Here is a 12,856-nt window from a genome sequence, read left to right as displayed (position 1 = left end):
ATCCCCCCCCCGCTCTCACTTGTATTAGAATGCAAGCAATCGAAGGAATAGGACACTTATTATGAATGTTGACTTCAACAAATAATTTTTTTTTTTTTAAGATTTTTTTTGTGCTTTTTCACCTTTTATTGGATAGGACAGTGTAGAGACAGGAAATGAGTGGGAGAGAGAGATGGGGAGGGATCGGGAAAGGACCTCGGAATCGAACCCGGGTCCCCGGATTTATGGCATGGCGCCTTATCCACCTCAGCCACGATGCCCCCAGACTTCAACAAATAATTAACCCTGAAACCAGGAAGTAAAGAGCAGTGTTCTCCCCAGGGATTTTACATAGCATCCTGGTAAACTGTCATTTTGAAATAGCATCAAAATCCACCCTATATGTTTCGTAAATACATTCAGTCAGTAAACAGGAAGTTGATGTGGGACAGACCTGAAAACGGTGTACATGGTATAGAACCCCAAGCTGAAACTCGGTACTAAATAAGGAGTTGTAATTTGTAGTTGCTGAGAAAAGTGTTACGAAAATTTTGTAAATCCACCCTATACATTTCGCAAATGCATTCAGTTGGTAAACAGGAACTCGATGTGCGACAGACCTGAAAATGGTATACACGGTATAGAACCCCAAGCTGAAGCTCAGTACCAAATATCAAGCAGTTGTGATTTGTAGTTACTAAGAAAAATATTATAAAAATTTTGTAAATCCACGCTATACGTTTCGTAAATGCCTAAAGTTCTAACTACTCGCCACATAGAGGTTCCTCCTGGGCAGCATGGTGGTGAAGTGGTTAGCATGGTTGCCTCACAAGAAGGTGGTTCCGGGTTCGAACCCAGCAGCCGGCTGAACTTGAGCATAAACGGCAACAGTTAGATTTCACTGTTAACGGCCAAAAATGAATTTCTTTTCTCACTCAACCGTTTTCAGTGTTGATGAACATCATACTTAATGAGGTACAATGTCAGTGAGTGACACGGTGGTGTAGTGGTTAGCACTGTCACCTCACAGCAAGAAGGTTCTGGGTTCGAGCCCAGGGGCTGACAGGGGCCTTTGTGTGTGGAGTTTGCATGTTCTCGCTGTGTCTGCGTGGGTTTCCTCCGGGTGCTCCGGTTTCCCCAACAGTCCAAAGACATGCAGGTTAGGTTGACGTGGAGCGGCCTTAGGCTGAGGTGCCCTTGAGCGAGGCATCTAACCCCTGACTGCTCCCCGGGTGCTCTGGTGTAGCTGCCCACTACTCGGAGTGTGCGCGTACGTTCATTGCTTCAGATGGGTTAAATGCAGAGGATGAATTTCACTGTGCTTGAAGTGTGCATGTGACAAGATTTCTTCTTCTTCTTCTCTGAATCATGGATTCCTGCTCTTATACACTGAAGATCAGGTGTGGATCAAACATGCAACAATATTTTCTCCATATACAACGATTGAGGAATTAAAGGAACAGTCCACCATGCTTCCATAATGAAATATGTTCTTCTCTGAATTGAGACGAGCTGATCCGTACCTCTCCGAGCTTTGCGCGACCTCCCAGTCAGTCAGACGCGCTGTCACTCCTGTTAGCAATGTAGCTAGGCTCAGCATGGCCAATGGTATTTTTTGGGGCTGTAGTTAGATGCGACCAAACTCTTCCACGTTTTTCCTGTTTACATAGGTTTATATGACCAGTGATATGAAACAAGTTCAGTTACACAAATTGAAACGTGGCAATTTTCTATGCTATGGAAAGTCCGCACTATAATGACAGGCGTACTAACACCTTCTGCGCGCTTCGACAGCGCATTGATACCTTCACTCCTGTTTTCTCCCTCTCCCCCACCCCCCTGACTAGACTGTGTTCCAAGGAGCGCAGGCTACTTGTCTTGGTGGTCACGTTGGTTGTATTGACGGAAGCTGGGGGGGGCGGGGGAGAGAAAAAAAAAAAAAAAAAAAACAGGAGTGAAGGTATCAATGCGCTGTCGAAGCGCGCAGAAGGTGTTAGTACGCCTGTCATTATAGTGCAGACTTTCCATAGCATAGAAAATCACTACATTTCAATTTGTGTAACTGAACTTGTTTCATATCACTGGTCATATAAACCTATGTAAACAGGAAAAACGTGGAAGAGTTTGGTCGCATCTAACTACAGCCCCAAAAAATACCATTGGCCATACTGAGCCTAGCTACATTGCTAACAGGAGTGACAGCGCGTCTGACTGCGTCTGACTGACTGGGAGGTCGCGCAAAGCTCGGAGAGGTACGGATCAGCTCGTCTCAATTCAGAGAACAACATATTTCATTATGGAAGTACGGTGGACTGTTCCTTTAATGCTGCCTCCAAGTCCTTACTTTAGGAGTATTAGTCATCAGTAAGACAGGACATGCAGAGAGAGAACGTTTTGCATTAATGCAAGAACATGAACAGAGGGTGTGTCGTGTAATGCTTTCATCCAGTTAACTGTGTTGGACCACACAGTATATGCTCCAGGTTTTCCTGTATAGGGGAGAGTAGGCAAACGTTGTTTTTAATTAAAAAAAAAAAAAAAAAAACCACACATTTTTGGTCTGAGAGTATGTGTGTTGCTGTTGAGCAACTGAAATACAACTAAGCTTACTGTCTATAGCTAAGCTTGTTTTTTTTTTTTAAATCTTCATGCGTACAATATCCATATTGGCAGCAGCCATGAGTTTTGTAAAATTGAGTTTTACAATAGTAATTATAACCTTGTGGTGGCTCTCATCTCATAATTATTATATTTCTGACAGACGCTGGCAAGGCAGCGTGTGTGATGTATACCCACTACATAAATTTTACTCCCTAGTACCAGGAAACCAAAACTAATATTTTTGTCTCTAGCAATAAATAAATAAAATGTTCTTGGTGCATATATGACATTTTATATAGCAAAGACAAACCACTATTCTTTTCTGAAAGTAGTTGTCCTGTATTTATAGCAGAGGTCACTACTAGTGAGGTAGCTGTAAGTTATAATGTAAGGCTACTTTAAAACCATGTCTCTTGGTGCAACCGGCAGAAAGACAGAACACTCCCTCAAAAGACTTACAACAAAATGTACCAACTGTACTGGTATGTCACTGTGGATCAGTATTTATTTAGTGCTCAAAATATTCATACATTTCTTTATTCATATTTAAACCCGGTGGCACGGTGGTGTAGTGGTTAGCACTGTCGTGTCACAGCAAGAAGGTTCTGGGTTCGAGTCCAGTGGCCGGCGAGGGCCTTTCTGTGTAGAGTTTGCATGTTCTCCCCGTGTCCGCGTGGGTTTCCTCCGGGTGCTCCGGTTTCCCCCACAGTCCAAAGACATGCAGGTTAGGTTAACTGGTGGCTCTAAATTGACCGTAGGTGCGAATGTGAGTGTGAATGGTTGTCTGTGTCTATGTGTCAGCCCTGTGATGACCTGGCGACTTGTCCAGGGTGTACCCCGCCTTTCGCCCGTAGTCAGCTGGGATAGGCTCCAGCTTGCCTGCGACCCTGTATAGGATAAACGGTTACGGATATGGATGGATGGATATTTAAACCCGAAGTGTGCATGGTCTAACCAGAAGGCTTTTTTTGGCGTAAACCCTACTACTATGCCCTAGAAACATTGAAATAATTAGGGCTGCTGGAAAAAGAAACCATTTTTCATTCTGAAATTATAAAAGCAGACAGCAATTTGCAGAACATACCCTTTATTTAAAAAAAATAATAATAAAGTCCCAAACCAGATTCCCTGTGGAACTTCGTCTTCTATCAAATGGGACCGAGTAAGCAATAACTTTCCAAAATCAGGGAACTATTGTTTATTAGTTGACAATAGCTATAATTAATATTACACATACAGGACACTTTTTTTGATGGAACAACATGTATTCTATTCCCTTCTAACAGGTTTCATTTATTTGGTTTCACAGCATGCAATATTGTTAGCCTATCGCTTATTCTACGTGTATTATGCCACTCTACCCATTGGAGAATGAGCACTGAATATCTCATCTCGTATCATCTCTAGCCGCTTTATCCTTCTACAGGGTCTCAGGCAAGCTGGAGCCTATCCCAGCTGACTACGGGCGAAAGGCGGGGTACACCCTGGACAAGTCGCCAGGTCATCACAGGGCTGACACATAGACACAGACAACCATTCACACTCACATTCACACCTACGGTCAATTTAGAGTCACCAGTTAACCTAACCTGCATGTCTTTGGACTGTGGGGGAAACCGGAGCACCCGGAGGAAACCCACGCGGACACGGGGAGAACATGCAAACTCCACACAGAAAGGCCCTCGCCGGCCACGGGGCTCGAACCCAGGACCTTCTTGCTGTGAGGCGACAGCGCTAACCACTACACCAGCACTGAATATGCTTTACCATATTGCATGGCTGTCAAGACAACATGACGACACTACACATCAGAGCTGATGTGAATATTTACCGAGAGTTTTCTGCTGCGCATGTGCAGAAGCGTTTTTGTTCGCTGGCAGCGCCTGCAGTAAACTGTCACAGTGAATTGAAAATGCCCTAAGATACACATCACACGTAAAACTTCCGCGCTCGCGAGCGACTGTGAATTGGTAAATAAACATGGCCACCAGTTTTGCTTTGTTAAATACGAAAGATATTGAGCGAATTTTGATAAAGATGCGTTGAACACCCGAAAGGCTACCAAAACCTTCATTAGATATTTTTTCATGCATATTTACAAGAGAAAAACATACCAACGGTCCTCGAAAAACTGGAAGAGAGAGCAATAGCAGACAAGTTCTACTTGGAGGTGAGGAAAAGTGACGGACACTTTTACAACAGGACCTTACGAGTGAGTATTCGTGCAACCATTAATTGTCATTTGTAAGATACATACAATGTATCAGAATAATAATAATAATCTTTTTTTATGGTATATTAGATATGTTCTATTCAGCTAGCATGATATTAAACTCATCTTCGACTCGTTCAACATCATGCTAGCTGAACAGAATATATCCGATAGACCACTCAACGCCAGACAATATTACTTAAATACATTAAATAATTTAACCAGAATCTCTTCAGTTTTACAGAAGACTTGTTACATTCCAAAAAAGCTAGACATGTTTACTGGAAATACCATCAGAATCTATTACAAAGCTGGGATAAAGTGCTGCTGTGAATCAAACTACAGTCCTTTAAGCTGCATTGCATTATAATGCTTGTATGATATTCTGAAATGATTTTTTCATAATGAGGGAGGATTTTCATTTATGAATCATGGGGAAGCCATGGCCTAATGGTTAGAGGAGGAGTACTGCGACCAAAAGGTCACCGGTTCGATTCCCTGGACCAGCAGAAATACACTGACCGTCAATGAAAATGTCCAGGTGACATTTATGAAAATAATTTTATTCATAAGCTATGAAATCATGTACTAGAAGCTTACAGATCAAAATACTGACATTTAACTCGAGATGAATAAACAAAAAATCACAATTGTTGTGAGCTTTGATAATGTACAGTCTGAACAAAATGGATACCCTGTAATTGGAAAGTTGCAGCTTCAGTACCGAGTATTGTCCCCACCAACAGCAATACAAGCCGTCAGTCTGCGACGCATACTGCGTATCAAACGGCGAATCCTGTCTTGTGGAATGGCCTGCCACTCCTCTTGAAGAGCCTGGATCAGTTGACCTCTGTTCATGGGACGAGGAACACGGTTCTGGATCTGAACACCAAGGTGATCCCATAAATGCTTAATGGGATTGAGATCAGGTGAATACGCAGGCCATGGCAGGGTTTGGACATTCAATCGACGCCCAACTTCTGAAAAACTTAGGCCGGCTTGCACCATGCCGAGGGCCCGCCATCTGTCATCTGGATTTAACCGTGGCATCTTGGACATAAGGAATACAAAAGTCGGCTTTTTCATGGCCTTAATAAAGGCTATCCAACCCATCCTTTCAACCGTGTACAAATTTTTGTTTTTCTCCAAAACAGCACTTTGAGCTGATTCCTAAAGACCACTCCCTGAAGACTATTGAAAAATGTTTGAATTGAGGAGAACTCATTAATGACTTCTGTGCACGCTATTCAATAGAAACATCTCAAAACAAACATTTCCCCAACTCCGTATTGCATAATATGTTGAATTATTGACCTGGACTTTTTCATTGACTGCCAGTGTAGCTGAAGTGCCCTTGAGCAAGGCAACTAACACCCAACTGCTCCCCAGGCTGCTCTGGGTATGTTGCTCTGGGGAAGAGCGTCTGCTAAACGCCGCTAATATAATGTAATGTAATGATTTAAGGACCTGCAATAAAATGTCAAGTTTAAATAACTTTTTACGGTAGAAATATTTTGAGGCTCAGTCAGGCACCGTTTACATCAGACTACCGGAGTTTACCACTGACTGACACACACACACCAAATTAGTATCATGTTAAATAACTTTGACTTTGTCCTGCGAGTATGGTTGCCAGGTTCTGGATATACTACCCACAAATTGCAGATACCGCAAATTAGTGATATTACCTTAATTTTCCATGCAAATACTGAGGGGGGGGGAACAAAAAAAAAAAAAAAAAAAAGGCTACCTTTTCCAATGTATTCGTATTTTAGGCTAGATTCAAGTCTTGCCCCCCCCGAGTTGTCATTTGCAGGCCTCAAGCTTCAGACTTGTACCTTAAATGCTCCATGAAATGCACCTAGTGTGAAACTTTCTGGTGAGTTTTTTACCTCCGCCAAGGAGGTTATGTTTTCGGTAGCGTTGGTTTGTCTGTTAGCAACATTACGGAAAATGTAATGAATGGATTGCTCTGAAATTTTTTCCAGAGGTGTGACTGGGCATAAGTAACAATCCATTAAATTTTGGCGGTGATCCGGATCACCTTCTGGATCCCGGATTTTTTTAAAGGATTCTTGGCGGAGGTCTGTGCTCTCCGAGTGCTTTTTTAGTTTTTAAATGAGGACGTCTATTCATAATCTGCATTTGTATTTATTTCAAACACATTATCTGATCATCTTTTTGTTTTCAGTTTCATCCCTAACCTACTGAAATGCTACCAGTTATTTTTAGGCCATTATGCTCTCATTGCAGACATATTCCTGTTAACAAACCACCAGCAGTTTTATTAATGAGGAGTCTAGTTCGAGACATTGCTTATGGTGCTTGTTAAAAGTGCATCGAAACTTTTGCTGTCACATGGAACAATATTTAACAAGAAAGAAAAAAAAAAAAAATCACACGGAAGGAAAAAAATAATAATTCAGGAAGCCACTTTCTCTGGTTACACAAAGGACAAACTGAATGTTACTGATGCCCCAGTCACAGTGAAAACTGTACATTTTCTGTTATTATGCTGTACTAGTGTCCTGTGGGAATGGGAGCAAAACTGCAAAATCCAAGTGTCAATCTACCCCCTGGTGACCTAGTAACATTTACAGAAATCTTTTAAGGCTCCAATGGGAATTGGAACCATCAGATTTATGTGTTGTGACCGGTCGTGACGTACATGTGGTGCTATTGTGACGGCACTAATCATACTGCCTCAGTGTAAAGCATCCCGCGGTAAACTAAACACAACAAGCAAAGAAAACATCAGCATATTACAGGGGGAAACACCGTATCCGAGTGGGATCCTTTCCAATCTCATGCACTGATGGTTGAAACTGTGGATAGGAGCAAACCAAATATACAAAGCCTGTTTTGTGTGTACATCATACTTATGACAAGTTTCATTTATAAACCACACACAATAACAGGAAAAAATAAAATGGGTGATAATGTACTGTAATATATTAAAAAAAAAAAAAAGTGGGAACGTGCTCTCTCCTGACATTTCCAGTTTGTCCAATTTTTATTTTTTTAAAATCATGGTTGAGACGTGGAGACGGAGGTAAGCATGGAAATCTTATTGATACAGGACAGCAAAGAATACCAGGCATGAAAAACACAAACAGTAGAAATGAGGAACACGAGCATCAGCATGAAAAATAAAGACAAACGCAAGACAAACTGACAGAAGCCGGGTTTTAAATAAGGCACGTAATAAGTGAAAGGTGTGTGTGGTTTTGTGGAAAGAGTAGTTCAAGGGGCTGTGCTTGTACACTTGAGCACGTCCCAATGTCTCATCTCATCTCATTATCTCTAGCCGCTTTATCCTGTTCTACAGGGTCGCAGGCAAGCTGGAGCCTATCCCAGCTGACTACGGGCAAAAGGCGGGGTACACCAGGGTATATACACCAATCTTTGAGTCAATTTACTACCATTTAATACCTTTTTTTACTACCTTCAGATTTTTTTTTTACAACCACCACGACATCGAATTGCACCAAGTATCAATCAGAAAGATTTTGTGACATGCACATAGATTTTGTCATCCAACACTTACCGTTTAGAAACATGGCGGACGGAGTAGAAAATGCCACCAAACTTCTTTATTTGAAAAATAAAACCCTTCGTTTTACCTTTATAAAAGTGTGTAACTGATATATACCATGTGTGGAAATTATTGTTGTGTTTGGTGGTTAATTATTTTTTCATACTTATAACGTTTTGTTTTCTTAAGAACAATGGTCTCTTTTTCCAGTGTGAATTATTAATATGACCTCAACCGCATACGGACCCAGATAGCAAAAGGGCGTTGATTCGACGTTGGAATCATCGTCATGTTCTCGGGCGTTAGCTTCGTTGATGGCTTGCGAGTAAAATATTTCCAATTGATTCCAATGGATTTTTGTGAATGTCACCACATAAATAATAATAAATAAAAATAAAAACTTTTGATTTTGAGGCATACTTTACAGTATGCCTGCCTGTCGTTCCCGACGACAGGCCTTATCCAAGCTTGAAAGCTTGGATCCCGGAGCCAGGATCAGGAAAACTTACATTTCCCCATTTCTAAACTTTTTGCCACCCGCTAGAATTCGATGAAGAGATACTGGTTCACTGAGCACTGCTTTCCGTCTCCACTTGGACTTAGCTATGCGCACGCAGACGATTTCAGATTTCTATCGACCAATGAATACAATGCATTGATATGACGTCAATATCAAGTTCATATCACACATTCATTTTTGAAGTAGCGGCGCAAGCAAGAAAGGATTTATTTTATTTTGCCTATTTCATCAAAATGAAACCAGTCATTGTCCAAAAGAAAAAAATAATACCTATTCTTTAAAAATAATACCTTTTGACCAAATTTATCACTTTTTAAGGCCATTAAATTTTGCGTTTTTGATTTATCACTTTTTAATACTTTTTAAAACCCCGCGGACACCCTGTACACCCTGGACAAGTCGCCAGGTCATCACAGGGCTGACACATAGACACAGACAACCATTCACACTCACATTCACACCTACGGTCAATTTAGAGTCACCAGTTAACCTAACCTGCATGTCTTTGGACTGTGGGGGAAACCCACGTGGACACGGGGAGAACATGCAAACTCCGCACAGAAAGGCCCTCGCCGGCCACGGGGCTCGAACCCGGACCTTCTTGCTGTGAGGCGACGGCGCTAACCACTACACCACCGTGCCGCCCACGTCCCAATGTACAAGTAAAACATGTTGTGAATGGCCTTTGCTTGAACAAAAATGTTCAGAAATAGGAAGACAACACTCTCAACAAAGACGTGATGCAGCTTGATTCAGGCCACGTTGCTAACTTGCTACCTGTTGCGTCTCAGCTCGGGCTGTTCACAACAATAGACGTGCTGCCTCGTGAAAGATGCGTCCTATCCAGCCTCGCATAGCTCATGCTCCGTAGCATTCCATTAAATACAGTCAAGTGGGAATAAACGATATCCGTTACTTTTGTGTTATGGAACACTGAATGGGAATGAAAATGTTATTTTTCCTGTGTTGTTTTTAACTTCACACAATAACACATTTCATATGTGAAAGGGGCTTGAGGGTTTATTGCATGCATTCTCCATGTGCATGAACCATTAAAGGGTAACGCCGTTTTTCCACAAAACCAGGTGTGTAATAGGAGAAAAACATATACGTAATCTCATCTCATTATCTCTAGCCGCTTTATCCTGTTCTACAGGGTCGCAGGCAAGCTGGAGCCTATCCCAGCTGACTACGGGCGAAAGGCGGGGTACACCCTGGACAAGTCGCCAGGTCATCACAGGGCTGACACATAGACACAGACAACCATTCACACTCACATATATACGTAATCTCATCTCATCTCATTATCTCTAGCCGCTTTATCCTTCTACAGGGTCGCAGGCAAGCTGGAGCCTATCCCAGCTGACTACGGGCGAAAGGCGGGGTACACCCTGGACAAGTCGCCAGGTCATCACAGGGCTGACACATAGACACAGACAACCATTCACACTCACATATATACGTAATCAATTCCGTTAATTATTTCCATTATATATCGAACATGAAAAAATATTTTTAACTTTGAAATCATGAATTGACACAGAGGAGTCGAAGTTGGAGGAAGCAGCCATTTTGAGATTGTGGGCAACTATAAACCAATCAGAATCTTTCGTTAATGCGCCTCCCTCTGATCTGTGACGTCACTGAGCCCATGAAAACAGTGTTTACAAACGGATCACTGTGATGACAGTAGGAGTCCCGGCGGGTGGCTTGTATTCGAGTCGTTTATATCCCGACCTTGTCAGCGGTCAGATTTATGTTCATGGACCCGGTAAGCCGGTAAATAATATATATTTTTTTTCTTTACCAAATTCTAACAGAAAACGAGAGTGTCCGAAAGGGAAAACCGAGCCGAGCCACTTCACGCATGCGCAGTAGGCTTGGTAGGACAAATCCAAATAGGAGTCATTCAGAATTCCGCCATGTTTTTGCTCCGTGTTTTTACTCGACCAAAGTTCTACAGTATTATGAGCTTTAAGTTGCATAAATAAAACCATTTGGTGAAACTCTGAAGAAGCGATTGTACTGGTTTTTTACCTTATTACCATGAAGCACTGAAGAGTTCTTTTCAGTGGTGGGTCGCATGATGTCACGCAGTAGATCAATATGGCGGAACGCATCTTCGCTGAGCTCAGCGCAAGCCCATATTATTAAAGGTTAAAAGATGCTGTTATGCGGTCTGTTCTTTCTCTATAAATTCCATGATCGATTACTTTATATATTTATCCATCTATTTGTGGTGATTTTGTACAAAAGTTGCCTTATCCTTTAAAATTATCCCAAGGAAGCGATAGTTCAAAACGCATGTAAATTCCCCATAGTGGGACAAGCCAGAGTGTGATTTGTACAAGGAAATACAAAACCTGAAACCAGTGTGCAGTAAAGGTACAATACACAGGACTGGTATTATTTGAATGATGTTCTGCACAGTTTCAGCTGTGACTTATGTACAATGAGGACAGGGATGGTAATGGTCTTACACATGTTTGCGATGGAGCTCCATAATCTTCTCCTGCAAGTCCTCCTGGTGCGGCAGCAGCTTCGTCAGCTTCAGATACTCCCTGTCTGCAACATCGTCATAGTCTCCAATCTCAGCTGGGAGAGAGAGAGAGAGAGAGAGAGAGAGAGAGAGAGAGAGAGAGAGAACAAAAGACAGATGAAAAAAATCTACAGAATTGTCTGACAAACAATATTCCCATTAGCACATCCACTTGTACAGGGACTATTCTACCAGGATTCAAATCTAAATATCAAAAATGCTGCAATGGGAAAGAAAAAAAAAAAAGGGGGGCGAGAGAGAGAGAGAAGACGAAGGTCCATGTCCTGAGGTTTCCTACTCTCACTCTTTCAGCACCCGACAGAGTGACGCATTAAAAATACCAGTTTGTTGTAAATAAAGCAACCACATTTCCCTCAACTGTAAAGAAAGATGCTGTTTTGAAGTTGTCAATTTCATTCAGCTAGCAGTCCTGCAAAAAAGCCACACAAAAGAAAAAACACACATGAAGGACATGGACTTTTTTTTTTTCTTTTTCTTAAAGTGGTATTTATTTTGAGTCTGAATTATATAAATATCAACAGGGTTTGCTAGAGCAGTAGAGTTCTGTAAAAATTTTGCAGTAGCTGAGGAGGAAATGCATTTTGCCCACATCTCCTTTGCAAAGTGACTGATCGAAACATGTGCCAGATGGAAAATTTGATTTATTAGAAAATCTTGCATCATATTTTCTTGCACTTGTTTATGACTGAGTTCTACACTCATCAGATACTTGTACATAGGCTTGTTTATGAAATGAACATTCCCAAGCTGGGTTATCAGTTAAACACTGCAAAATGATTCAACTCTGGGGAGAACTAGGTTCCACAATGGGCAAGCTAGATATGATGATATCTCAGACAGACAGATTCCTGCACTGACATGGACGTTCTGGAGAATTGAGATAATTCGTGTTCTCGGGAAGAGCTGAGTAACAAAACCCAACTTTGAGAGACATAAACAGAGACTGTTTATAGCCACTAGACCATAACGGGAACTAACTAACTTCACGGACATTGCACAACATATAAATGTAACTAAAATTAAATTGAAAAATAAAAAACCTTTATACAACAAATAAAAATAAATATAAAATTGGCAGTGATGGAAAAACTGCTACAGTAAAAGGAGAAAAACACCACTTTGGGAAGAGCTCTTATAAAAAATAATAAATCAAATTAATTTCACAATGGCCTGCATCACACCATTCAATCATTGACTATTTTCTTACAACAGCACACGCCAGAGCGTTTTATTCTTTACTTACTGTATAAACCTACTGGTAAACCACTGACATAAGAGGTTAAAGGCTATTATGTTAGAGGTCTGTATTCTGACCAACAAAATAGTGCAATTTCATTTAAAAAAAAAAAAAAAATGCACATCTCTGTATATCTGCAGCCTTCTGCAAGATCACGAATGCAAAGTCCGATCTCTCCTAGTCTGGCTAACGCGACTGCAAAGCTCTACGAG

General features: G+C 41.4%; 1 protein-coding gene across 2 annotated transcripts in view; it reads right to left on the bottom strand.

The window, feature by feature from the left end:
- Positions 1-12,856, bottom strand: part of farp2 (FERM, RhoGEF and pleckstrin domain protein 2) — a 157,806-nt gene that overhangs the window by 51,233 nt on the left and 93,717 nt on the right. For both annotated transcript variants that reach the window (XM_060919763.1, XM_060919764.1), the window contains exon 7: positions 11,328-11,442. In XM_060919763.1, coding sequence (XP_060775746.1) covers positions 11,328-11,442 — 115 coding nt within the window. The remainder of the gene's footprint in view (positions 1-11,327; positions 11,443-12,856) is intronic.

The sequence above is a fragment of the Neoarius graeffei genome, chromosome 4, assembly GCF_027579695.1.
Source record: "Neoarius graeffei isolate fNeoGra1 chromosome 4, fNeoGra1.pri, whole genome shotgun sequence".
NCBI classification, from domain to species: domain Eukaryota; kingdom Metazoa; phylum Chordata; class Actinopteri; order Siluriformes; family Ariidae; genus Neoarius; species Neoarius graeffei.
The sequence above is the reverse complement of the archived record's forward strand: the minus strand, read 5'-3'. Positions and strand labels throughout refer to the sequence as shown.